The 25883-nt window shown below is 44.1% G+C and overlaps 6 protein-coding genes across 7 annotated transcripts; 4 read left to right on the top strand and 2 right to left on the bottom strand.

Annotated features, from left to right (window-relative positions):
- Window positions 1-2913: 2913 nt before the first annotated feature.
- On the bottom strand, window positions 2914-6308 carry LOC102700498 (bet1-like SNARE 1-1). 2 transcript variants are annotated; one of them, XM_006648071.3, is made up of 6 exons: window positions 6085-6308; window positions 5934-5984; window positions 4518-4665; window positions 3571-3627; window positions 3424-3483; window positions 2914-3350 (listed from the first exon to the last, which is right to left on the bottom strand). In XM_006648071.3, the coding sequence occupies exons 2-6, from the start codon at window positions 5945-5947 to the stop codon at window positions 3261-3263; spliced, it is 369 nt and encodes a 122-aa protein (XP_006648134.1). In that variant the 5' UTR covers window positions 5948-5984; window positions 6085-6308; the 3' UTR covers window positions 2914-3260. The 2 variants fall into 2 exon arrangements, with proteins under 2 accessions (XP_006648134.1, XP_006648135.1); XM_006648072.3 differs by having other exon boundaries at window positions 4518-4653.
- A 255-nt stretch (window positions 6309-6563) lies between these two features.
- On the top strand, window positions 6564-10310 carry LOC102722654. The gene is made up of 5 exons (XM_015833443.2): window positions 6564-6793; window positions 8341-8624; window positions 8728-8817; window positions 8949-9352; window positions 9446-10310. Exons 1-5 carry the CDS (start codon window positions 6568-6570, stop codon window positions 9708-9710), a joined length of 1269 nt encoding a protein of 422 aa, XP_015688929.2. The 5' UTR covers window positions 6564-6567; the 3' UTR covers window positions 9711-10310.
- A 1590-nt stretch (window positions 10311-11900) lies between these two features.
- Window positions 11901-12657, top strand: LOC102700213 (LOB domain-containing protein 16-like; the record flags this gene model as incomplete). Its single annotated transcript, XM_006648070.2, has 2 exons — window positions 11901-12209; window positions 12340-12657. Coding segments are annotated over 2 exons (627 nt in total), but the record flags the coding sequence as incomplete, so codon positions are not given.
- Window positions 12658-17036: 4379 nt separating this feature from the next.
- LOC102722374 (coumaroyl-CoA:anthocyanidin 3-O-glucoside-6''-O-coumaroyltransferase 2-like) lies at window positions 17037-18728 on the top strand. Its single transcript, XM_040520989.1, has one exon. It carries the CDS (start codon window positions 17190-17192, stop codon window positions 18537-18539), a length of 1350 nt encoding a protein of 449 aa, XP_040376923.1. The 5' UTR covers window positions 17037-17189; the 3' UTR covers window positions 18540-18728.
- A 1388-nt stretch (window positions 18729-20116) lies between these two features.
- On the top strand, window positions 20117-22883 carry LOC102699933 (protein KINESIN LIGHT CHAIN-RELATED 2-like). The gene is made up of 2 exons (XM_040520855.1): window positions 20117-21829; window positions 22592-22883. Exons 1-2 carry the CDS (start codon window positions 20193-20195, stop codon window positions 22806-22808), a joined length of 1854 nt encoding a protein of 617 aa, XP_040376789.1. The 5' UTR covers window positions 20117-20192; the 3' UTR covers window positions 22809-22883.
- A 731-nt stretch (window positions 22884-23614) lies between these two features.
- On the bottom strand, window positions 23615-24991 carry LOC102699659 (RING-H2 finger protein ATL1-like). Its single transcript, XM_015834070.2, has 2 exons — window positions 24949-24991; window positions 23615-24729 (listed from the first exon to the last, which is right to left on the bottom strand). Exon 2 carries the CDS (start codon window positions 24705-24707, stop codon window positions 23751-23753), a length of 957 nt encoding a protein of 318 aa, XP_015689556.1. The 5' UTR covers window positions 24708-24729; window positions 24949-24991; the 3' UTR covers window positions 23615-23750.
- Between the last annotated feature and the right edge of the window lie 892 nt (window positions 24992-25883).

Raw genomic sequence — 25883 nt, 5'->3', positions numbered from 1 at the left:
TAAGAAATAAGGGGAGAAAAGGACTGTCAAGTTAGCCTTTACAATGTTGTCAATATATGTGAAGGAATGTTTGTTTCTGAAAAAAGGAACAGATTATTATTCAGTACTGTAATCTGCACTACATATATATATAATCTGTAATATGCTATGATGTAATATGCATGCAGTTTTGAAAATCTTAGTGTAGATATAATTATTGGCATGGAACAGGTTAATCAATTTTAAGTACACTCATGTTTCTGTCCGTATAAGTCCGTACTAAGATTAATATTGTTTCGTTTTGGTTGCAAATTGCAATATATAGGTTGTCAGCTGACCACTAACAAAGAACACATGCATGGTATCTTTCTTATCCGACTCTGCTTATGATCTGTTAAATTATTAGGTAAAATCCGTACGGTTTTGACCTATATATTGCAAAGTTATATGTTGTCTTATTTTTTTGTGAGGAACAACTTATTGTGTCTGATTTGCCGGTTCTTATAAATATATATGAAAGCCATGGACGTCAGTTCCTGAATTCTTCAATTGGGAGATACTTCTGAGAAAAAAAATAATAGCTGGGCTCTCCAGTCAATTAGCTAGTTGCTGCTTCTTTTTCCCCTTCTTTGTAAAGTAGTGTAAAAAAGGGGTAAAAATATGAACAATCTCCTAGCCTGTTGGAAGCTATAGCTTGAATATTATATATAAGGTTCCATTGATTATATATATACTATATAATTTAATTTATAAGCTAGACAGCATTATCTTTTCAAGAAGAACAGAATTAAGTTGATCTGCCAATTAATTCAATTGAAAAAAATGAATTAAGGAGATAGAGAGAATAAATTAAATTAAATTAAAGGACGACGGCTGTTGTAGCTGAAAATTCTCCCCATGTGTATATGAATGTCACCCTTCAACTAATTTTCGTTTAGTTTCTATCTGAAGAATGGCTATCTGAAACGCCAATAAAAAATTACATTTTCTTAATTATCTCCAGATTGACTTTGGATCATTTCAATGATGCACACACACGAGGGGCAGCCCTATTAGCTTCAGAGTTCAGAAAAAGGATGGACTTAATTTATGTCACTGACAATATGAAAATTTGAAGCTATGTACTCCTACAGTACAAGCAGGTATTGCTTTAATAATCAAGGTATAGTCGTTGTATAAAAAAAACATGTATGCTTTTTATGTTAGATCTCTCTCTCTCTCTCTCTCATGAGAGCGAATGGATGCATGATGTCTTGCGACCTTGATTATGTGCTCTAGGATTAAGAAGACTTTCTGACATAAGATTCCAACTAATAGTATCTTTCAGTAGATTAATAGTGATCAGCAGCCACGCATTAATTTGCTGGTAACGTTAACTAGGCAAACATGCAGCAGTAATATTGATTTCCATGATACAGTACACTTGCAATTCGTGGTGTATAAATAATAAAAGCCATTTAATTTAGCAAAACTTTCATAACAAAAATTATTTAAATTATATTTTTTATAAGCAATACTTCAGCCAAGTTTTCAGTATCATTGCAAAATTAACCACCAGAACTGCAATTATATTGTATTTTGCAACTCTGGATGGCAGTTACTTTGCACCGATTAAATACATATTCCATATATGGGTTGTGTAAGAATCTACAGGACCATGCCCATGCAAGCAGACTGAAATTTAGAGATAATAAATGTAAAAACCTCATGTGTAGATATAGATATATACCTAACTGATCTTGTGGTCCATTGCATCACAACAATATACATGCTATGGCTTTGCAAAGTACATCAAAGGCACACAAATAAAGATCCTGTCATGCTCATGCCTCCACTCCAGTCTAAAAAAGAAAGGGACAAAACAAAAGTTAAGTGCATCCAATTAAGTATATGAATCCCCTAAGCTAGCTTTTTTTTAATAAAGCATATTGCCCACTAATTAAACTAGTGGCACATCTCCCAGAGATGGATAACCTAAGCTTTGTCAAACATTGATGGGGTGGTGTGCATGACATCTCTAACACACCCCAAACAAAGCAGAATGCATGCACCAGATTGATTAATTAGTTGCATACTAATTACTAAACTACACAGGAGTACAGCTGTTGTACAGGTAGAAGATGGGTTTGATCACAAGAACAGAGCCAGCTCTCTTTTAAAAACTCTTTCCATAGTTAAAGTAAAGGAATCTTGCATAGATTCTCCCTTAGTAGCAAGCATTATTTGGAATATTATCATCGCCTCCAATCCCAGATCATCTGGTGACGAAAAATAATTAAGTCATCACTCCCATATCAGTATCAGGTAGTATGAAATATATGTCTTCTTAATAAATCTAACTGAATGAATCACCGTTAATATATAAAAAAAAACTATCCCCATATGTAAACACTTATTACATCATTATTTTGTAGTTAGTTCTACATATGTATACAGGAGGCAAGTTCTACATACTTGGATTATTAATTAAAGACATGGCCAAATTAAGTTGAATGATTAGAAAGAAAACCGACCAAATTGGATATTATAGCTAGTTCGAGTAAGACGGTATAGAAATACCAGCCATGAGGAGTATTGTATTTGGGGGGGGGGGGGGGGGGGGGGGGGGGAGGGGGTACATGTGATTAAGATCGGTTGACGTAATTATGTATGATAATTACAGGTGTTTGGTGCTAGCCCCCGCACGATTAAGGCATCTTGCTTCAATAATTGCATCATTGATAATTGCGTTAGTTGTGATCCCTGTGATTAATCAGCCGCTGACTAGCAGTCAGTCGTTAACTTTATAATATACAACACAAATGGCTTACGCTGCAGCCGCATTATTCCCTTGGTTTGGATTTGTTCCATGACAGGTGTCGACTTCACAACTGCCCATACAAGCTCAAGCTAAACAAGCCTACATGTAGTAGCATAGCAAATTAAGCACAATAGTTGTACAATAGTAGCATCTTATATTAGCAGTAAAGATTCAAAGTACCATCTCTTATGAAGTTTTAATGCAGATAGCATGACAGCATACAGAAGTTACAGAACACAGCAGCACAACATTTTCTGTGGAAGTATATAATTACAGCAACAGAGCAAACGACGAACACGTTGTAATCCACACACAGTGCAGAGCAAGCAACATTCGGGTCAACATATTTTGCATTGTGACAGCGAGAATTGGAGGTATAATATAGGACGCCACGGTAAATTGACACAAACATTTTTCAACGCGTTCTTGAGCAACCCCTCCACATAGCTTCATAACAGTAGATAACTAGTGATGGGTCCTTCTACCTTGTCAAGTAGTATATCAGCAGAAAAAGCGCGACGAATGATGCCACAAGGGTTCCCATCCTCCGACTTGATTTGGTCTCGAAAACCTTGATCACAGACACGAATTTTGGTCTCAGACGAATATATGGAACAAGTTAAATTGTAATATGGAGCGCTTACCATCTTGAACTTGTCCACTGTTCCAGAGAGGAAACCCCTTGACGAATCCATATCATTGCCCTGAATCGAGCATGGTGTTAAACACAATAGAACTCTAGACTGGTATTTTTCAAGGAAGCAAAGGTTAAAAGGATAAATAGAAATTACCATTCGGTCTAGCATACGGTTATGAGTCTCCACCTCTTCATGGATATCACCAGATATCTGCGAGCAGGTAAAAATAACCTCAGTAACCATCCATATATAATTGTCTGTAGATCTCTCCAAAGAGATAACAGGGTAGAAGATTCCCACATATATAAAAATTAGATACAATGAACACTGGAACGGGACCAGCAGTCAGTTGATCCATAAGTCTGAGCAAAACACCATAAACTAATGAAGATATTGTTACTCATTTCATTGATTAATTCAAGGTCCAAACCTTTAAAATGTCTAGTTTTCAAACCCGAGTATACCAAAGGCAAGACTACAAAGCAAAATGATTGGTGTGAAAAGGCTCACAGTCACACAAGAATCAGATCACATCATCTATCCAAAGATTTATTAAAATCTTGTATTTTTCTGGCTACTTGTAGCACCTCTCAAGCACAAATAATAGTTAACAGACCTTCTATAGTCTATTTTATTAGCTATAGCATTAAAATTTTTTGAGTTAAATCAGTTGCCTGTTAAAAACATGTATCGGCTGGATACCAAAAAGATTACAAAAATTCAAATGGCATTGGAGCTGCTTCCAATAGCTATCACAAGGCCAATTAGATTATTCAGATTCCTTCTTGGACATATTTAAGTGGTGATCAAAGCTGCACTGAAACACTTTCCAACATCCAATGAAAATGGTACTCGAAGCATATGGTTCACAAGTTATCTAATACTGTTGCCACAAATGAAGTCACAATCAACAATCTCTTTCGTTTTCTCTTATTACAAATGTAGAAATATTGGTTTCATGATCTATCTGCGCATTGTGGCTGACACAAGTATAACTAACACAAGCGCTCATGCCAATACTACAATTATTTACAAGTTTATGTTACTGACTAAATGAACATAGAGCAAATCAGAAGTTCAATCATTATGTGGTAACTTACCCGCTTGAGAATGCTGACTCGATCCTGCAATCCATCAATAGCTTGATCGTTCTCATTCTCATCTATCTCATGTGTAGAATAGGATGGTGCACGGATTCTGCCCTCCTCAATGCCATCAAAAAGAGAAGTTCTGGTGCTGCGGTAGTTGCTAAAATTTCCAGGAAATAACTCAGCGGATACAAACACAAATGCAAATTAAGCAAACCACTTAAATAAATGTTCAACATGTTTTCAAAGGAACATTTACTGTGGTAGTCTACATGGATATATCCTGAGCAACCATAGTTCGTGAAAGTTCAAAAAACAATAGCTTTCGACACATGCCAAAAAGTTGAAAAGGGAAAGAACATATGCCTTCGAGAAATTAACTGAAGAAAAACTATGCGCTGAAACAATCTCAAGCCATAAATGAACAGGCACATACTACTAGTTTCTATTCATAACTTCCGTAACACTACTCACTTCTATTCGTCCTTATAATGTTCAACTTGGATTTGTAGTTGTCAATATCATGACAGGTTACTATATCGATATCAAATATATTTAACTGATGTAGTTGCTACTGCATAGTTTTGACTTGGATGGGACAGAAGAAAACAAAGATACTGCACATTAGTAAGTCGTTAGTGCTAGCATGAAGTTGGCTGGAAACTACTGCATAAGTGATTGAGAGTAACAAGCTCTTAAAGCAAACGGACGCTTAAAGCTGGACATAAGCTCCATCTCCAACTGGACGTCAAGTACAGAACTAAGCTATCCCACTCTAAATAGAAAAATGATCCAATGATCATGGTGGTCAATCTACCAGGTGTTTTGTTCTCTTTCTATTCATTTATACAACAAGAGAGTTTTCTTCAATTTAGTAAACTGACAAAATGCAGGAAGTCGACTTCTTAGACCACAGATTCCTTGCTACTATAAGTATAAAAAGGCAGTACGATTAAATCGTATATATAAATAGTTGCATAATATTTAAGAGTAAAAATTCAAGTCCTAAGCTCATTGAAGGTAGTCTATACACATCAGAAAAGTAAATTTTACAGCAGTGTGGTGCATGCCTTCCAAAATAAACTTTTGGATACAGTACGTAACTGCAATTGACAAGCATGAGGCATTCTTGCAAGTTCAATCAAATCATCTTGGAGACAAAGGATGCAATCTCACAGAAGTTTATTGGCCTGCCTAATATACAATAGATTTTCTATAATCACATCGGTAATACCACCTTAGAGTTCTTTTTTCCTGAGAGAAATTCTCTTAAAGTTATAGCATCCTAGTGCAGACTCGCAAAATAGCTCAACAAGTTAGTCAATCCTAACAAATCATTCGTGGTCATCAACCCTAACCCAGTAACTCCATTCACCCATAGCATCAAAATTGAAAGCTATCATCGAACAGTTAATGTGCAGTACTTGCCTTCTGGAGTTCATGGCTTCCTTCTCCGACCTCCGAACCAAATCCACTGCCCTGCACGAGCAAACACCACGCTGATCAGAACAAATCCACAACCGGCCGTCAAAAACACACACATGGACATATGATCTGAGGTGGAATCGCTCTACTCTACCTCCCGATTAGCGCTGGATCCGCCGCGTCTCCAGAAGCGGAAGCGAGCGGGCAAACGCGTTAGGGGCCCGACGAAGCAGGTGGCGGCGGCGACCGGCGGACGACGGATGCGGTGGTTCTCCTACCTAAGAGCGGAGCGTAGGCTGGAGGCGACGCCGGAGCTCCTGGAGGCGCCGCGGCGGAGGAGATCGGCGGCGGTGCAGAGGAGAGGAGAGGAGAAGGAGAGGGAGAGCGATTTGGGGGAAGCGAATCGAACGATCGAGAAGTTTTGCTGCGTGGCAGTCGTGTAATTTCCCCCAACTCCCGGGGGCACTTCCACGAATGGCTCCCCGCAATGGGCCGCCGTTGCAACTTGGGCTTGGAGCAGCCCATTGGAAGCGGCCCATTTAGGCCTATTTAGGATTGGGAAATCGGTACGGCCCAAGAAGGCCCCATTAATATTAGGCCTATCGAGCAGTCAGAGGCAGACCACGGCACGCCGGCGATGGCTTCCGACGACCTCTTCGAGGGCCTGCCTCCGCCCGCCGCCGCCGCCGGAGGAGGAGAGGGCGCGGCGTCCCCGTCGCCTCCGCCTCCGCCGCCGCCGCCGCTGCCGCTGCCGAGACCGCCCGCGCTGAAGAGCGCTCTCAAGCGGGACAAGCCCTCCTCTTCGGATGCCGCCGCTGCTGCCTCACCCGCCGCCGCCACGGATGCCGCAGCCGAAGGACGTGGTGAGCTATCCTCTTAGGCTATTTTACTCCGTGCCGAGATTTGATGCTCCCCGCTGCTGCTGTGTCCCCTACTTTGCGTGGCCGGCTTCGGAATTTCGGGTGCATCAGTTCATACGACTGGCTCGTGTCCTCAACATTTTGGCAACGATTAGCTGTTGTTTTTTTTATCACCTAGGAGAAATTGAAAGGATTTTAGCTGGACCAGAAGTTCATGTCTTAATTGCTGGATTTGGTGTGGTGGTTCTGATGCGAGCTTTGCTGATAGGAGAATTTCTAGATCGGCTTTAGGGTTCGTTTTCCCTATTCGCATTTGCCATATCTGAGATGGAGATTAACGATAGCATACAGGGAAGTTCCAAATGGTAAGATTTGGTCTCTGTGGCTTGAGATTAGTGACTGCACCAGCCAGAGTATCTTAGCTTTGCGAATTACTTGTGCTGAACTAAGCAAAAATAGTTCAGGTTGTTAACCCTAAGGCCTCTGATGAAATCAAGAATGAATGTTTCCGTTAGTATAACAACCTGTTCGTTATACTCCCTCCGTTCTGTTTTGATCATTGTGTAAGCACAAAAAAAGCATTCCAAATTGATGGCCGCATACTACTGTGGATGTGTTATCTTTTCTCAGGTGGTATGCACACCTTAATTGCTTTGGCATACAGAAGGACGTGCTGGCTCTTTGATTGGATTAAAATCATTGCTCCTCTCCTCATGTTATGCATGCAAGGCTGCTTCTCCACTTCATGCTTATTTCTTCTCTGCTACCTGCTTCTTTTCATGTGGCATAGTAATTTGCTTCTTCGTCTTGCTGCCACAAACATATACAATGATCAAAACTGAACGGAGGGAATGTTTTTGGCTTAACATTTTTGACAAATATGGAACTCACAAGCAGCTCTGAGTATGTAAGACTTGAGATAGCTTAAAGTAAAAGATGTTATATTAGTACAGTTGTGACAAAGAAACATATTTAGCTCTAATTTACATAAACTTAGCTTGGTGTTTATTTTCATACCTTAGTGGCTTAGTGCTCGATATTTGGCACCACCTTGGTCCCTTGGAGTAACTCACTTGGGAATATAGTGAATACTGTTAAACATTATCACCACCAGGTCTTGTGCTCTGTTTGCAAGATTGCATCTTGTAAGGCTCCATGCTTTTCTATGCTATATGTTGCTACAGATGTTCACAGAATATGGTGGCATCTTTTACAATTCTGACTGGTGACCTTGTTAAGCGTTACTTTACACGAACCTGCCATCTGTCGGCTTCTATCCTACTCTACTACCTACTCTAGCATCAGATGAGATAACACTGAATGCCTAGTTCAGTGCCTATAACAAGATGTATGGATGAACTGATGTCATAATGACTCCTTTTATCTGAAATTTCTTTATCATTCATTATATTCCATGTGTTTCTGTTAATTGAAACCATCTTTTCTAGTACTATCATCTCACAATATAACTTATAGCAACACCATAGATTTTTTACTTGCTATCTGCTTGTACTCTAATCTTCTAATATTATTCTGTTTTTTGCTTGTAGCTCCTGAGAAGCGTCTTAGGTTTAGAACTACTGTTGATGCCTCAGAAATGCAAGTCATTGAAGCTATGCACAAGATAACATCACACATAGGGAAGCCTTCGAAATTCAGCAAGGCATCAAAACTAGCTCTGCAGCTTACTGAGGCTGGGAGTGTCAAACCCGGGACCATCAGTCACTTCTTTGCTATATTAGAGGCTGCAATGTCTTCACCAGGAGCTTGCAACGAGCCTTCTGTGCGTGCTGATTACCAGGCTTTGTTTAATGCTGCCCAGGGTGTAACAGAGGTGAATTTTCCAATAGTTGCAAAAGTATTAGTTTTTTTTATTTATTTGTGCAGTTCCATTAAACCATTGTAGCATGCACTCACAACTTGTGGTGGCTATGCAGCTTTTCAACCAACAACAGAAAAATCAGTTTAATATATGGATGCTGCATGCCGTGGTGGCTAATGATCTTTTCACTGACGACAGTTTTGTGGTGAGTATATTGTAGGTGGAACGCCCTGTTCTGCTTGTTTTCTGTACCAAATGTAAAAATTGGATTGTTCCTGTTATGGGATGGCAGCGCGGATTGAGTGCTCGAGTAACATACTTGCTGCTGTTTTGTAGTTCTCGAAGGCTGTAGGAAAAATCAAAGATGCCATCTCAGCACTGCCAATCGCAACAGTGGATGATGACAATGATGAAGCAGCAGCCCTGGCAGCTGTTGAAAGCAAATCTGGCACCACACATAATAAAGCAGATGATAATGTGCAAGCTGCAGCATCGAACTCGTTGCCAGATGATAGCACGCATGCTGCACCCTCCAATTCAAGAGAGGAATCCTCTGATCCATTTGGTTTGGATGGTCTACTTGAGCACAAGTCAAAGAAGTCTGAAAAGGCTCGAGAGAAGACAACCGCTACTCTAATTAGCAAAGCAGACGATAAAGAACCAAAGAGATTTCTGAAGTCACAACGAGAAGCCCTCCTGAAATGTCTGGAAATAGCTGCTCGGCGCTATAGGATCCCATGGTGAGTCCTGACAGAACATCATGTGATAAGGTGCTAGCAACACATATATTCTAAAATTTCCTGTCCAAATTATCTTCTTTTTTATGTTATCAGGACGCAGACCGCCATTGACATCTTTGCCAAGCATGCCTACGACAACATGAACCGGTTCACAGCGCAGCAGAGGGAGGCCATCACGAAGCTGTGGAATTCGATCAAGGAGCAGCAGATCAGACGGAAGCAGGGGAAGTCGGTGAGCGGGAAGCTTGATGTCAACGCGTTCGAGTACCTCCAGGAGAAGTACTCCCATGAGAAGATCAGCATCCGCCATGCTGTAGGCGGTGGCGGTGAACGGCGCGCCACTCAGTGGCTCGGCTGACACACACCCAAGTTCAGTTTCTCTCTGGTTGCTGTCTGCTGATCATCATGTAGTGATGTGAAAGAAGAAGAAAAAAAAAACTGCAAACAGCTGAGAAACTGCAAGAGGCTTGATGGTTCCACAACGACGGCGTTCATCACATCAGAGTTGTTGTTGCTGTGTACATGGACTTCTGTGTGGCATACTATACGGATGATGCAATTGCTTGGAATTTCGATGGCAAGCGTGCGGTTTATACTTTGATATCCCTGGCTCTGGCTGTGTAACATGGGGTACCTTTGTCATTGATCTGATCTCCATTCTTGTGAGCTCATCTGTCTTGTAAACTTGTACTAGTAGCTGATGAATGAGATGAGATGAGTCTCCATGAGTTTGCTCGTGCAACCGTTTGCACGTGTGGCTTGCATGCCAATCTTGTGTAGTCGTCGTCGTCTCGTAATCTGCACGGCTAGTATGGTACCAGTATTATACTGCTACTTGCGTATAGTTTTGGTTAATACGGTCAACAGCCAGTGACCACTTTCTCTGGATGTGCAACCTTTTCTCATGGACAATAACTACTAAGATCATCATATATAAATATGGCTCTAGTACCATCTTAATCTGGTGGAGTCAAGTCTGCATCATTCAGAAACCAGTCAATCGACGGTCGCAGATCATAAATATATATAGTCTTAGAGAAATTAAAGAGAGCTGGAATGCGGTTAAGGAGATAGGGGAACAATAACTGCTTGGCACTGACAGGAACAAAACACCACTGAAGAAAAAAAAAACACAAATTAAGCAGCAGCAACAGGATGATCAGAAAACGAGACGCGGAGAGGAGAAGCAAAAGCAGAATAGTAGTGGTAGCAAGCAAAGGGAAGAATCCAAAGGGAAATTAATTAACTAAGAAGGTGGGATTAGATTAGTAATAGCATATACTAATGGTGGCTAGCAGAAGAGAATGCCGGATAAATCCAGCGGCAGGTGGTCGAGAGAGAGGGGAAGAAGAAGACGACGACGACGAGGAGCTGATGAGATGGAGACGGTGCGTGCAAGGTGCGGCCGTTCGGCGCGAAATGGTTTCTTTTTTATGCAGCCCGCGTAGCGTAGCGTACGTACGTGCACACAGATCACCTCCGATTTAATTACTTGCATATTGCATTGCATTGCATTGATTGACTGATTCATGCTCATCACTCACTCACTCGCTATCTCTCTATCTCCTCTCTGCGACCAGAATGCGATCTCTGATCTGCTGCTCATTGTAGGGCTATACTGCTATGTACACACAAATCCAATACTGGAAATTTCTCAAGCTAGCTAGCCAAAGTATAGAAACTGGACTAGCAAAGAAGGTCAAGTGACACTGCAACCATTAATTAATTGGGTCATACATCGGATAGTTGAGTCGTACATATAGCAATTTCTATATATTCTTAATAGAGATGTAGATAGACTATGTGACATGACAACTGATCAATTAAGGAAGATCATAACAAATCACATGGCCATATTGTTACTCCCTTTGTTTTATACATCGTAAGATGTTTTAATGTTTTTATAAGTAAAAGTTCTTTAAGTTTTATCAAGTTTTTTTAAAACTTACAACATTTATAACACTAAATTTAACACTCTAAATATATTTTGATAGTATACTTATTTTCAAGTTGAAAATGTTACTAATAAATTAAAACTGGGTACGTAGTTTTGTCAAAACATTTTACCATAGGAAATGAAGAGTAAGTAACATGCGCATATTTTTTTTTTCCTGAAGGTGATAATGATATAGTACAGAGATAATTAGTTTAAGGTGCAGGTGGGGTTAATTAAGCAAGCAGGGCAAGTAAACCGGGACGTTGGCCTTCTATTCAACGCAGCATTAACACGTTTGCTCCCTTCGAACCAGACACCATGCCCTACTTGTCGTCTCCTCCATCGATCTCTACCATCTTCTTCTTCCTCCTCCTCCTCTTCTTCTTCTTCTTCTTCTTCTCCACCCACCTATAAATCCACCTCCTGATCTCAAGTTGCACCTCTACTATATAGCTAAGCTAAGCTACATATACACTTGGATCAGTGGAGCACGTACGTACGTAGCTAGAGTGATACAGTTTCTTGCTGAGCTCCAGCTACTGCTGCTATAGCTGCAGGTGGCAAGATCGTTTGATCGGTATGGCTGGTACTGCTGCTGCTGCGGGCGGCGCCGCCGCCGCCGCCGCCGCTGCTGCCGGGACAGGAGCGGGAGCGGGGTCGCCGTGCGGTGCCTGCAAGTTCTTGCGGCGGCGGTGCGTGCCGGAGTGCGTGTTCGCGCCCTACTTCAGCTCGGAGCAGGGGGCGGCGCGGTTCGCGGCCATCCACAAGGTGTTCGGCGCCAGCAACGCCTCCAAGCTGCTCTCCCACCTCCCTGTCGCCGACCGCTGCGAGGCCGTCGTCACCATCACCTACGAGGCGCAGGCCAGGCTCCGCGACCCCGTCTATGGCTGCGTCGCCCAGATCTTCGCGCTGCAGCAGCAGGTCGGTCACACCATAGATTTTTTTTCATCCATTTGCATGAATGCATGCATGCTCGTCGGCGGCGGCGTCTCGATCGCCTCTTCGATTTGCTAGCTGTTGCTGTTGCTGATCGATAAATGTTACTATACAGGTCGCGATCCTGCAGGCGCAGCTGATGCAGGCCAAGGCGCAGATCGCCTGCGGCATCCAGAGCAGCTCACACTCGCCGGTGAGCCACCACCAGTGGCCGGACAGCGGCAGCATCAGCGCCCTGCTCCGGCAGGACATGGCGAGAAGGCCCCTCGACGACTGCTTCGCCGCCGGTGGCGCGCTCCTGCCTGAGCTCATGGCCGCCGGCTTCAAGGACGACGTCGCCATGCAGCAACATTGCTCCAAGGCGGTGGACGCCGGCGAGCTCCAGTACCTGGCTCAGGCAATGATGAGATCAACCTCCAACTACTCTCAGTAGAAAGATCAGTTCAGGCGCCATGCATGCACTTGCAGAAGTTAGAGTGGAGAAAGAAATTCTAGACTGTACTACTGAACTTTTTTTTATCAGTGCAATTCCGATCCTAGAAGAACAAGAGTGCGTAATAGTGGCCAAGTCTGCTGCTTGATGACGATTAGTAGTACTAAATAACACTAGTAACTTCTTTGGAACAAAGTCTTGATCCTGCTCAATGGCCATGCATGTCAAACTATAATCTTGCTGACCTAGTGGATGCAAGCTTGTTGTTTTCAAATTTTGTCGAGTGTTTAGGTTAAAAACAAGCTAGACTGCTGCAGATGAATGAAACAAAGTTTTTAATTTTAGTATGTATGTCATCTGAGTCAGATCAGGCGATGAACTATTGTAAAACTGCACTAGAAACTTTCTATGCCATTGTTCTACTTCTACCATGAAAACAGTTCCCTTGTTTAATTAAATAAGTTCCGGTTCAACTTGTCTTCATATAAGATTTGAGACATTCTCCTGATTTCAGTATAAAAGGCGATCATGTGTCTTCCTGCAGAAACATACATGCAGCAATCAGCAAATGTCTGTTTTTTATGGAACATTGTTACAACTGCATCCACTGGAAACTTCTGTAGTATCCTATATTGTGCTCTTGTTATGGAAGCAGATTCTCACCACCTCATGTCCTGCCCAACATGTCTTGACAAGATTTAAAATGATCTTAGTCCTGGTTGATGTGCAAAAAGGTGTTCATGTCTCTTGTTACAGAAACACTGGCATCAACAATCGCCTTCTTTTAAGGAGCTAGCACTATTGTAACGGTCGAAGTAAAATGAAATTAGTTATTAAAAAAAATGTTTTTGATGAGAAACTTGAAGTTAACTTGAGAATGCCGAAAGTTGATGAAATATTTATTACATAACTTTGAGTTGTCACCAAGTTTTTCTTCTCTAGAGACCCTAAATCAGTTTGTATATATCCTAGACTGCTGCTGATAATCCTAGTTTTTTCATGACAAGCACAAAGATTGTCCCCTTGATTAAGGACAAGTATGAACTCCTCAGCCGCAGCTACCACTACCGTTTACTTTCCGTTCAATTTAATTTACTGGTAGGAGTATGTTCTACATAAATGTTGACCTTAGCACGCATGCACACGAACAGATACACGGTGAAGGTCCTGATCCCAATGGTTGATTAATTACTTTGCAAAATTGACTGTGTTAGGACGGTTGACCAAAGTTTAACAACTGCAACTAGCTAGTAGTTTACTCATGCTAATACATCCATGTTGTTATGCTAGGTAGGTATAAATCAAGGAGGACTTAGCACTAGCTCCAAACAAACATAATCACAGTGCCATTTTGGACGAACTGAAGAAATATTAGTTACAGGACAGTACCAGTAATTCTTTGGGATGGCAATCCCATTGCAATAATTGAGATACAAATATATTAATACACTAGTGTATATATATTACCGCTACCACTATAGTACTATTAGTGGTACATGTTTGTTTAGTTTAGTTATCAGATAAGAACAGTAATAGTGAACAGTAGATTTGTAGAAGTACTAGCATCTTGGGACTCTGCAATTTAATTCAGACATGTTCACTGAATCCATTACAAAAGGCTAAAAAGTTAAGGTCAGAAGATACTAGAAGCTAATAGCAATATCTCAAGCCAATGAGCAGCTAACTGGTCAGGCCATCAAACGGTTACATTATCTTAAGAAAAAGGTCATCAAATACTGCTGCAAGCAAACAAAACCCTGAACATATAGAAGCTTATTGTTTAGTTAATTTAGGGGCGCTGCTACAATCTGAAGAAAGCATCTGACTGAACAACTACGAATGCAAGCAAACGCAGCTGAATTAACAACTGGTATAGGCCACTGACTTTTGTGATCACTCGTCTTTATCGATTGGAGCAAAGCCGTAGATTTAACGCGTGATTAATGTGGGTAATGTATAAGATGATCTACACACACATGGAACATGGTTAGGTAGCCTAGGATGCTAGTTCAGTAATCAGTGATTAGATGGCCTAGCACTAGCTCAAGTTTTGTTCTTATTTAGTGTCTTGGAATCACTAGCTTCTTCAGCTCACCAGTTCAGCTTTTGTTTCTTCTGTGTTCTTTGCAAACCAGAGAAAACAAAATGTTTGCTACATGTAATTGCTTGGTTAATGTTGGTCAATGGCATGGGAAACAAGCACTTAAGTATGCAAGGATTGTCTGATAAAGCTAAAAGAAAATTTTCATTGTTTTTGTTTGCCTTGCCCCTTTTGTGTTTTGTAGTCTTGTCATCACTCATCAGATATACTACTCCATAAGCATTGTTTTTGTGATTGTTTGCATTGATCTGGTCAAGAAGGTGGTCACTGGTCAAACAAAGTTGAGCACAAAAAACTAAAGCATGCCAATTATGGCACTTGAGAGTAATTAGACCCCACTAATCAAGCAGTTGCTTTAGCACTAATCCCTAACCATAAAGAAACCAAAATGAAAAGGGAAAACTAGTGCTTGCATTGTGTGTTCAGTTGCTTTGTTGCAGTCTTGGATGAAAAGAAGAAGAAGAAGCAATTGGATGAGTCAAATTATGCAAAACTTTGGCCCTATCCATCATCTCCCAAGCCAATGTCTGTTCTGCCTGGACAGAAAAAAGAAGTTTGTAAAAGGAGAGAGAGGAATGAAATGGAATCTGATCAACAGATGCCTTGGAAATTGTGCATGTGGCGCCTCTCCATCATTTCAGTTAAGCCCTTTTTTAAAAAAATTTAACTCCACTTGAAGTGCTTGTTATTTGTTAGTTGAAATATTGGATTGCTTATTACAAAGTTCATAAGTTTATTGCCGTGTTGTCTACATATATCAAATGTTTTAGGCCCAAACTTGATGGGCTTTGGCTCCAAAAATGCAAGCCCAAAAAGGTTCGCTCTCGAGCTGTTTAACTGAGTCTTGGTGATTTGTAGTTAGGGTTTGCCGGTCTATGAACTCTATGCCGAGTTGTTTACCTCTGAATTTTTAATTCTCTTTGTTCGATAAATTAACGGCTTAGATACGTTTATTGTTTAGTCACTTGGAACTACGTCGATATGTTTCTTTGTAAATCCAATTTAGTTTCTGCATTGTGTGAACCTAGCTAGCAGCACGAACGAATTTTGCTGTATTGCATTCATTATCATCATCTTGTAGTTATTACATTTTCAGCATTTTTACAACTTAAGGCTAGCACTTGGTAATTGCATGACAAACCAAAAGGAATAGTTTTCTGGAATTAACAAGAACTAAGATTTACTCTCATGCTGTATGTATTAATGTTACGATGAAGGTAAGGGGGCGCTTGTTTGGCTTCGGCATATTTGCAAACGGAAAATAATTTGTTAATAAAAATTTTATATACATATTATTAACTATATAAAAGCGAATGCTAGAAAATAAATTAAGGTGAAAAAATCTCAAAACCAGCTAGGGGTAGGGTAGGAGGCAACCGTCGACGCAGCGGCGTGGATCTGAGCTCGGTGGCAGCGGGGAATGAGCTTGGTGAACGGTGGCCGAGTATCCCCAACAGTTCATCTATCTCATCCTCTATCATGAAAATAGAGAATAAATACTACAAATTGAGCTCCAACAGAACAACTATCCTATCATCTATTTTTAGATGTCATCCATACTAGGAGAGAGAACATTTATATTTAGAAGATCTCTCTCCATCCTCTAAAGAGATATAGGAGATGTCATATATGAATGATGATCTAGTGAGGTACACAGAGATATGAAGGATGAAACTAGTTTAGATGATCATCCAAATAAATATATAGATGACCAAATTTAGATGAGCTGTTGGGAATGCTCTAAGGAGCTCAGTTCAGCCGCTGGCGAAGCTCGGACAAAGATCTACGTGTTCCGCTCACTCTTTCCGCCACGATGGCTGGCGGCGAACTGAGACCACTCGTCACGTCTGCCACACTGCTAAATTGACTTTAGTAAGCCGTAACACTAGCCACGTAACTGCCTTGGATAACACGCAGCATGTGAAATAGATTGAGATGATGTTTGGATCCAGAGACTTTTTTATATTCCCTTGTCACATTGGACGTTTGACGTTAATTAGAAGCATTAAATATAAACTTATAGCAAAACTAATTGCATAAATAAATGCTATTTCATTAGACAAAATTTTTAAGGCTAATTAATCCACGATTAATAAATGTTTGCTGTAGCATCACATTCACTAATCATGGATTAATTAGACTCATTAGATTCGTTTTGTGAAATAGTCCAGAGTATGAGATATGTTTTATTAATAATATATATTTAATAGTGTCCAAATATTCGATGTGATCGGGTCTTAAAAAAAGTTACCTGTATCAAAGTCTCTGTGTGACAAAGAGAGCATTTTTTTCGCCCACACTTCCAACCACCAGTGGTGATGTGTTTGGTGGATCTGAAATTCTGAATCGCCCCCAAATCTGAAGAATTCTGATCTGCCCACCGCTTCTCTTCTTCTTCAGCAGCATCAGGGATCTCGAATTGTGAATTCCCATGGCCACCAAGGTTCTTGACAAGCTCACGGTGGCGGCCTCCCCTCCGGCCGCTGGCGGGGTGCTCCCACTGACCTTCTTCGACGTGCCCTGGCTCTTCACCGGCCCGGTGGAGCGCGTCTTCTTCTACCCCTACCCCCACCCCGTCGACCACTTCACCGCCCACCTCCAGCCCTCCCTCGTCTCCTCGCTCTCCGCCGCGCTGCACGGCTTCTACCCGCTTCTTGGCCGCGTCCGGCCGTGCCCGCCGGACGGCGGTGGAGGGTACGAGTTCTGGTCGACCGGTGGGGATGAGGACCGCGTCGAGCTCACCGTAGCCGAGAGCTCATACGACTTCGACGAGCTCTCCGGCGGCGGCCCGAGGGATGTTGGCCGGCTGTACTCGCTGGTGCCGCAGCTCCCGCGGCCGGAAGACGCGAGCTTTGCGCTCGCGGCGGTGCAGGTGACGATTTTCCCCAGCAGGGGGATCGCCGTCGGTGTGTCCATCCACCATGTGGCCTGTGACGATTCCAGCTTCATGCACTTCGTCAAGACCTGGGCCGGCCATTGCCGGGTGGCAGCCGGCGCGGACGCCGCCACGGTGCCGCCGGCGCCGTTCTTGGACCGTGGCGTGGTCGCCGATCCCGATGGCCTTGCCGCGAAGACGCTCGATCAAATTCGGCAACTGGCGGCCGGCGGGCCACCCCCGCCACCGCCGTCCGGGCCGCCGCCGAAGCTGGTCATGGCATCGTTCACGCTCACTCGCGACTGCATTGACAAGCTCAAGCAGCGCGTCACGGCGAGCGGCGGCGGCGGCGGCGTCCACTGCTCGGCCTTCACCGTGGCGTGCGCGTACGCGTGGACCTGCCTTGTGCGAGTCGACGCCAGCGCCGCCGGCAGGGAGCGAGCGCACCTGCTGTTCTCGGTGGAATGCCGCCGCCGGCTCACCCCGCCGGTGCCGCAGGAGTACCTGGGCAACTGCCTCCGACCTTGCTTCGTGGAGGTCGACATGGGCGGCCTTCTCGGCGCCGACGGCGTGGTGACGGCGGCGGTGGGGATCGGCGCGTCCATCAGAGGGCTTGACGACGGCGTGCTGGACGGCGCCGACGGGTGGTTCCACAAGATCTTGTCGATGATGTCGCACCGGCCAATGTCAGTCGGCGGCTCGCCGCGGTACGGCGTGTACGACACCGACTTCGGCCTGGGCCGGCCGAGGAAGGTGGAGCTGTTGTCCATTGACAAGACGCCCGGCACGGTGTCGATGGCCGAAGGCCGCGACGGGCAGGGCGGGATCGAGATCGGCGTGGCGCTGCCGGAGGCCGAGATGGATCAGTTCACCTCCTGCTTCTCCGATGGGCTGAAGCAGCTGTGAGGAAGAGCTTGCATTTCAGAAATTCAGAGTTTGTTCAGTTTGGGTTCTTATGTAATTCTAGCTGTTGTTCTTGCAGATTGCAATTGTTCATCAATCACATAAGCAATTGCAGTTGTTGTTCAATCACATATTCACATATGTTGTTAATTATACTACATTGCTACAATATTGGAAGATTGAGACTGTAAACTTCAGAGATAGAACCTGCATGTTCTGTTGGGTATCTTCAAAATCTCATTAGACGTCACATTTCTGTTATGATAATAAACAAGATGTATAGGAGCAGATGAAGGCCTGCTTCGATCACCTCCTGTTCTAAAAAAAAAAAAACCCGAATATTTGGCTATGCTGCATTTCTCCTTACTGTGAACGATTCTTGTCTGAAAGAATCTGAATCTCCAGTTTGCTTCAAAGAATCAAATCTACAAGGGCTTGTGACGAATTCGCCGACAGTGATGGAGCCATGAGAAAAACGATGTTTTTGTGATGATATGGATTGTTTAACCGAGTAGATCTGGTTAGTTCAACCCTTCTCATCCCTGATGCTAATGTTCAGAAGACTCAGAAGCTTGCAGCAGTGTGTTCAGGTTAAATTCTCAGCAGCATGTAGTGGAGTGTAAATGATATCTAAAATGTCATTCTGTTAATTTTTCTGAATACTTCTACTCCAATTATGAACAAGTTGCAGTGGCGACTGGCCAGTGAGTCAAAGGTCAGGTGGACGTTGTTGTCAAGTGAGCACGTCATATTCAGGTTAGGCAACAGCAATTGGTTTTTGTCAAGCTTTGTTCTCTCACCACAGCCTTTGAGCTGTTGTGAGCTTTCAGTGGTGCTGCCCAGCTAAGAGATGCCAATACCTTCGCATCCACTTATACCTTTTCGTTTTTCTTTTCTCCTTTTGGAGAAGATATTTTTAGTAACATTTACCAGATTAAAAGCACAAATTAATAGGAAATCGAAATGGGAGAAGGCCTGAAATTGAGAGGGTAGCTAGGAGGTAAGATGAAAATAAATTTAAATAAGAAGTTGTTTATGTGACAAGTATTCCGTAAATGTACTCGTAATATGTTTGGTAGGGCTTCAGTTTCAATGCTCTCTCTCCTGTGGAACCCAACCAAACGGTTTCAGCTCCATCTAAAAAAAAAGAACTGAGTGGGACTGGACAGCTGGAGTGATGATATGAGAAAAAGAAAGAAGTGAAGCGGGGTTGAGCTGCTTCCTAACTCCAATCCTAGACTTAATTTAAATGATTTTGAGTCCTACTAAATGGGAAATTATTTGGAGGAAAATTTAAATAAAAAATCATGATTATTGTGAGACAGAAGTAGTGCCAGAAGCAACAAAAAAGAGAAATAATCTTTTTAGAAAAAGAAAGAGTGAGACAGCAGCCCCACTGGTCTCCTGGGCTCCTTGCTAGCAAAATCCAAGCAGCAGCCAACCTGTACTTCGGCCCACTGAAACCTCCAAACAACTAGCCCACTAGAGCGTTAAGGCCTCATTTAGTTGGGCCAACATTTCGATTTTCGGCCCATATACCTAAGCCTAAGGCCCAGCACATCTACAACCCTTCTCAAATCACACTCCGCCTCCCTCGCCGCCGGTTGCCGCCACCGCCGCCGCTGCCGCGAACTTACAGTCAACCGCCGCTCCGCCATGGCTCTACGCCGAGCCGTCTCCCTCCTCCTCAGTAGACCACGCCTCCGAGCTCCCGTCCCGATCCCCGCACGCAGAACCCCAAACCCTCTCCTCCTCCCTCCACGCCGCCACTTCTCCCCGCGCCCGCCGCCTCCTCCAGCCACAGCCTCCACCGTTGCGGAAGCGGCGGAGGAGGCCTTCGAGGCGGCGAAGGGCACCAGGGACCTCCTCGACGCCTTCTCCCGCCTCGAGGCTGTGCTGCCGCCCTCCGACAAGCGCCTCGCCCTCGCCTGCCTCAAGCTCGGCCAGCACCTCGACGGCTCCGGCTCCGGCGACCCCTCCCGCGTCCTCTCCCTCGCCCTCCGCTCCCTCGGCATCCTCGAGGCGGCCCCCAACCCCACCGCCTCCCATTCCGACGCCGTCTCGCTCGCCATGGCTCTCCACCTCGCCGGCTCCGCCTCCTTCGACCTCTCCCGCTTCCACGACGCCCTCTCCTTCCTCTCCCGCTCCCTCCGCCTCCTCTCCCCGCTCCTCCCCTCCAAGGACGTCGCCGCCGCCGACGCCTCCGGGGAAGAAGGTGACGGCGACGTTGAAGGGTTCGACGTGAGGCCCGTGGCGCACGCGGTGCGCCTGCAGCTTGCCAACGTGAAGACGGCGCTGGGGCGGCGGGAGGAGGCTCTAGCTGACATGCGCGCGTGCCTTGATCTCAAGGAGTCCATCCTGCCACCGGGCAGCCGGGAGCTTGGTGCCGCATACCGGGACCTCGCGGAGGCTTACGCCACCGTGCTCGACTTCAAGGAGGCGCTGCCATTGTGCCAGAAAGCGCTTGAATTGCACGAGTCGACGCTCGGCAAAAACTCGGTGGAGGTTGCGCATGATAGGCGGCTGCTTGGGGTGATATACACCGGGCTGGAACAGCATGAGCAGGCCCTGCAGCAGAATGAGATGTCACAGAAGGTGATGAAGAGCTGGGGTGTGGCTGGTGATGAGCTCCTGCATGCGGAGATTGATGCGGCGAACATTAAGATTGCATTGGGCAAGTTTGACGAGGCCGTTACCGTGTTGAAGAATGTCGCTAAGCAGGTGGAGAAGGATAGCGAGATACGAGCTCTAGTGTTCATATCTATGGCAAAAGCTCTTGCTAACCAGGAGAAGACCGGAGACACAAAGAGGTGCTTGGCGATTGCTTGTGACATACTCGAGAAGAAGGAATTTGCTGCACCAGACAAGGTGGCTGAGGCGTATGTCGAGGTATCCTCGCTGTATGAGATGGTCAATGAGTTCGACAAGGCAATAGCTTTGTTGAAGAGGAGCTTGGGTATGCTTGAGCGGATCCCTCAGGCACAACACATGGAAGGGAATGTTGCAGCTAGGATTGGTTGGCTATTGCTTCTGACGGGGAAGGTGTCGGAGGCTGTCCCGTATTTGGAGGATGCAGTGGAGAGGATGAAGGACAGCTTTGGACCAAAGCATTACGGGGTAGGGTATGTGTATAATAATTTGGGTGCTGCGTATATGGAGATGGACCGCCCACAGTCTGCTGCACAGATGTTTGCGCTTGCAAAGGAAGTCATGGATGTTTCCTTAGGGCCACACCACTCAGATACCATAGAGGCCTGCCAAAGCCTTGCCAATGCATACAAGGCAATGGGAAGGTACCATTTCACAACTTTCTTGCTTTCATTCAAAGACACATAAAAAAGATGTTCTGAAAAATTACTAACAGACAAACATTTTGGATGTAATAATGATGATATTCGTTAGTTTCGGATCCAGTATAAACAAGCAGAAAACTGAATGAGCTATAATAATCTTCATGTTACCTATCAAGCCAGTTTGTTTCTGCAAGCGTGTTCTTTAGCTAGTTTTCATGATGTCCAGATGTTGCAGTGTACTACCTCTGTCATTAAATGTAAGGGATTCTGCGCTTGTCCAGATTCCTCCTTAAATGTAACTATGTAAGGGATTCTGGGACAGTATTCCTTACGCTTAAGGACATTGGTAGTAGTAATTGTTGCAAGAAATGCTTGTTGCACATATTATGCTAATGCTTTTGAAATTACGGAGTAGGTAATTGTGCTGCTTCCATAGCATTGCATTAGATCAAGAGCGAAAGGAATTAATGATTGCTTTGTTTTATATGCATGAAGTATGCATGCAGCATAGTGGCTGGCTGATATTGTAACCATATTATTCATATTTGCTTCTCCAAAATAGACTATATTGGTATTTTCAAATGGCAACAATTAAGGAAACTAACAATGCTCTTTCTACTTGTATTGATGTGTGAAATAATATTTTTTCCTTTGGCTGGAGTTGTGAGACTAACTGAAAATATTGCTTCACTTAAACGAAAGCAATACATTTTGCCTTTGAACTCTGAATAGATTGATGATATCACCTTGCTCTAAATGCAGCTATGCCCTGGCTATGGAGTTCCAAAAGCGAGTGGTTGATTCTTGGCGAAACCATGGTCCCAGTGCTAGGGATGAGCTCAAGGAAGCTATTCGTCTCTATGAGCAGATCAAGATAAAGGCCCTTGCATTCCTATCATCTGAAAATTCAGCAATTCAATTGCCTGAACCTCAAGAAAAGGAGGTTGATTCCGATTCTACCAGAGTTGCTCAACAATAACTTCGGAGTATTGTACGCATCAATTTCTTCTATTAATATATATTATCATGATATGTTGTTTAGTGGTAGAAGAAATTTTGGTTGTGAAACCACCTATTGTATGATCCTCTTTTGCTTATTACAAACTCATATCCTTTTATGCCATCTAATAGACTTAACAGTATATCAAAAGTAATCAGAACGGAATCAACATACCTTTTCAACATGACAGGAACCTTATATATATATATAATATGACGTTCCTTGTTATAGAGTCCAGAAATCAATGTTTGGTGAACTGACATTTTCCTGTGACAAGGAAAACCTGATTTGTCAAGCTATGATGTCATCTAAGAGACTAAGACAGAGGTTTCAATGTTAGATTATTAAGATGGTATTGGTGAGACATTGGGATACATAGTTTTGAAAGGTTTCTACCTTTTCCCATCCACTTTACGTTTTCCTTTTCTTTGGTTGGGCTCAGAAGTTTCACCTTCTAGGCTTGGTAACACATTTATCCTGTTATCAGCTGATTCACTTTCTTCCAAGTACTTGCATTACTTATTTGCCAATTTGAAACTTGATTATTTTTTATGTATTGTCTCCTCGCCCTCTCTCTCATCATTTTATTTGAGTCGTTGCATCGGTATATGATCATTTGGGGATCAATGCATTGCCAGTGCCTGAAGGAGGTACCTTTGACAGCTTCGACAAAGCCAGAGAAGCTGAAAAATACAGTAGCAATAGGTGCAACTTACGTTATTTAGCACAAATTTTTCAGAGGATAAACTTGCTATTCTGCAATCGGAAGTTTGGAACTTGGGACACACTCAAACCATGTTATAGGTGTCCATTAAAGAAAAAATTGGCATGCATTTTGCAGGAAAGAAAAGAAATTGGTGAACAAGATCACCAAAAGAATTTGCACAGGAATGGCCCAAGAATATGCAGGCCAAGTAATCCCTACAGTGTGATTGTGCTGCTGCTGTCACTGATATCCCCATGAAACTGGGTGCTCTTCTGCAGAATGTTCTGAACCTGCAAGTGTACCTCTCCCGCACAACCCAGTGAGTCCATGGAGAAGGACCTCCTCAATGGAAGAACCTCTCTGTCCCTCCTCTCTACAATGCACTCATCTCCCTTACTGATGCTGACATGAGATGCATCTTGGTTCTTCCTTTTCTTACTAATGACCTGTTGATCTGTAGTAGCATCACCTGCAGGATCAGAACCTGCTGTGTTGGCCTCCAGCAGCTGTACCTGATCGCCTTCGTCTTCCGCACCGGTTATCACCTGAATGACTACCTCCTCAGGTCTCAGGAGGTGATCCCATGGAAGCTGGCTGTTGTTGGTCGCTATGGCTGCCCTGCAGAGTGGGCAGTTGGCGTTTCCCTGGAGCCAAGTGTCGATGCAGTCCACATGGAAGACATGGAGGCAGCTGGGCAGGAGCCTGACCCTCTCCTCTTCTTGGAACTCGCTGATGCACACAGCACACTCGCTGGAATCAGCAGTGTCCTTCTTGAGGGCCTTCCTGTACCTGAAAGCCGGCAGGGACTGGATGGCCGCCTCCTCCAGTCCTCGTGGCTCGGCCACTGTAGGGAGGCCACTGGGGACTGTGCCGCGGCGGCGACGGGAGATGAGGCCGGTCACCGGCGTGTCGGAGGAGCTGCTGCTGTGCCAGTTGAGGCAGCAGCGGATGACGAAGATGTAGTACGTGAGCAGGAGGACGGAGGTGGTGAGGATGCCCAGCACGGTGAGCACCAGGATCGGGAAGCTCGTGATGGACGGATGGTGAGACACAAAGGAAGAAGACGACAACGAAGAAGACGAGTCGAGTGACAGTGGCCGGGGCGGTGGTGGCGGGAACAGCAGCGACGGCATCTGTTGCACCGGGAAGACGGGGTCCCTGTCTGCATCCATGGTTGCTTGCTGCAACCTCGAGCTGGGTACACAAGAAGATGAGCTAACTGGACCAGGTATGATGATGTTGGTGGTGCAACATATATAATGACTCCAGGTATGAATGGTGAGACCAAAACGGTGATGCACAGTAGCCAACAAGGTAGGAGGGAATGAATGAGGAGGCAGTAGCCGATCAGGTTGGAAAAATGAAGCAAAGAGTGAAGTTGTGAAAAAAACTGAGGAAGGAAAGAAACCCAACCTGCAGAGCAAGAGCAGCCGCCGTAGCAATGGTTGCTTGCACAAACAGCACAACACAAGGAAAATGAACTGTCAGTGCATGGCTACTCCTAACCTTAAACTGCAGCAGCTTTGCAGTTTTGCACACACATTACCTGCAGATGGAGATGCAGTGTATGATCACTGCACTGGTGGTGATGGCGGCTTGATGTTTGGAAGCGACTGAAGTGTGGGTGAGTGACAGGAACGCGGCTTTGGAGGCGAGCTTTTGCTGCTGCTGCTGCTCTTTTTTTCATGTGTGTGTGCAAGTGCAACGGACGCCGCACGCCGCCGGTGATCCCGGCCGGCCTACGCTGCTTCCTTGTACTGTTAGGCTTAGGTCTTAGTTTAGTTTTCAAATTTTTTTTCTAAAAACATCATATCGAATTTTTAGACACCTAAATAAAGCATTAAACATAGATGAACCAAAAAACTAATTGCATAGTTATGGAAGAAATCTTGAGACGAATCTTTTAAGCCTAATTAGTTCATGATTAGCCAGTAGTGCTACAGTAACCAATATGTGCTAATGACAGATTAATTAGGCTCAAAAGATTCGTCTCGCGGTTTCTAGGCTAGCCGTGAAATTTGTTTTTTCATTTGTATTCGAAAACCCCTTTCGACATCTGATCAAACATTTAACGTGACGCTTCTCCCAAAAATTTTCTTAATTTAAACACAACCATAGCAATTTCTTTCTTTGGTCTGATTCATGTCTAACCCGTACTGTATGTAGCTTGATAGTTGCGGTCAACTAAATCTGACGCTTGCTTGCTTTTGGTCTTGTCAGTACGTGCATTTCTTTTCGTCTAGGGCACGTTGGTGACTGACTGAATGACCGACTTAACATCTCCTGTTTGCTGCTGCTGCCCACACCCCATTCAGGGCTCGTTTAGTTTTCAAATAAAACTTTTTCAA

The sequence above is a fragment of the Oryza brachyantha genome, chromosome 2, assembly GCF_000231095.2.
Source record: "Oryza brachyantha chromosome 2, ObraRS2, whole genome shotgun sequence".
NCBI classification, from domain to species: Eukaryota; Viridiplantae; Streptophyta; class Magnoliopsida; order Poales; family Poaceae; genus Oryza; species Oryza brachyantha.
This window is presented reverse-complemented; position numbering and strand designations above follow the sequence as displayed.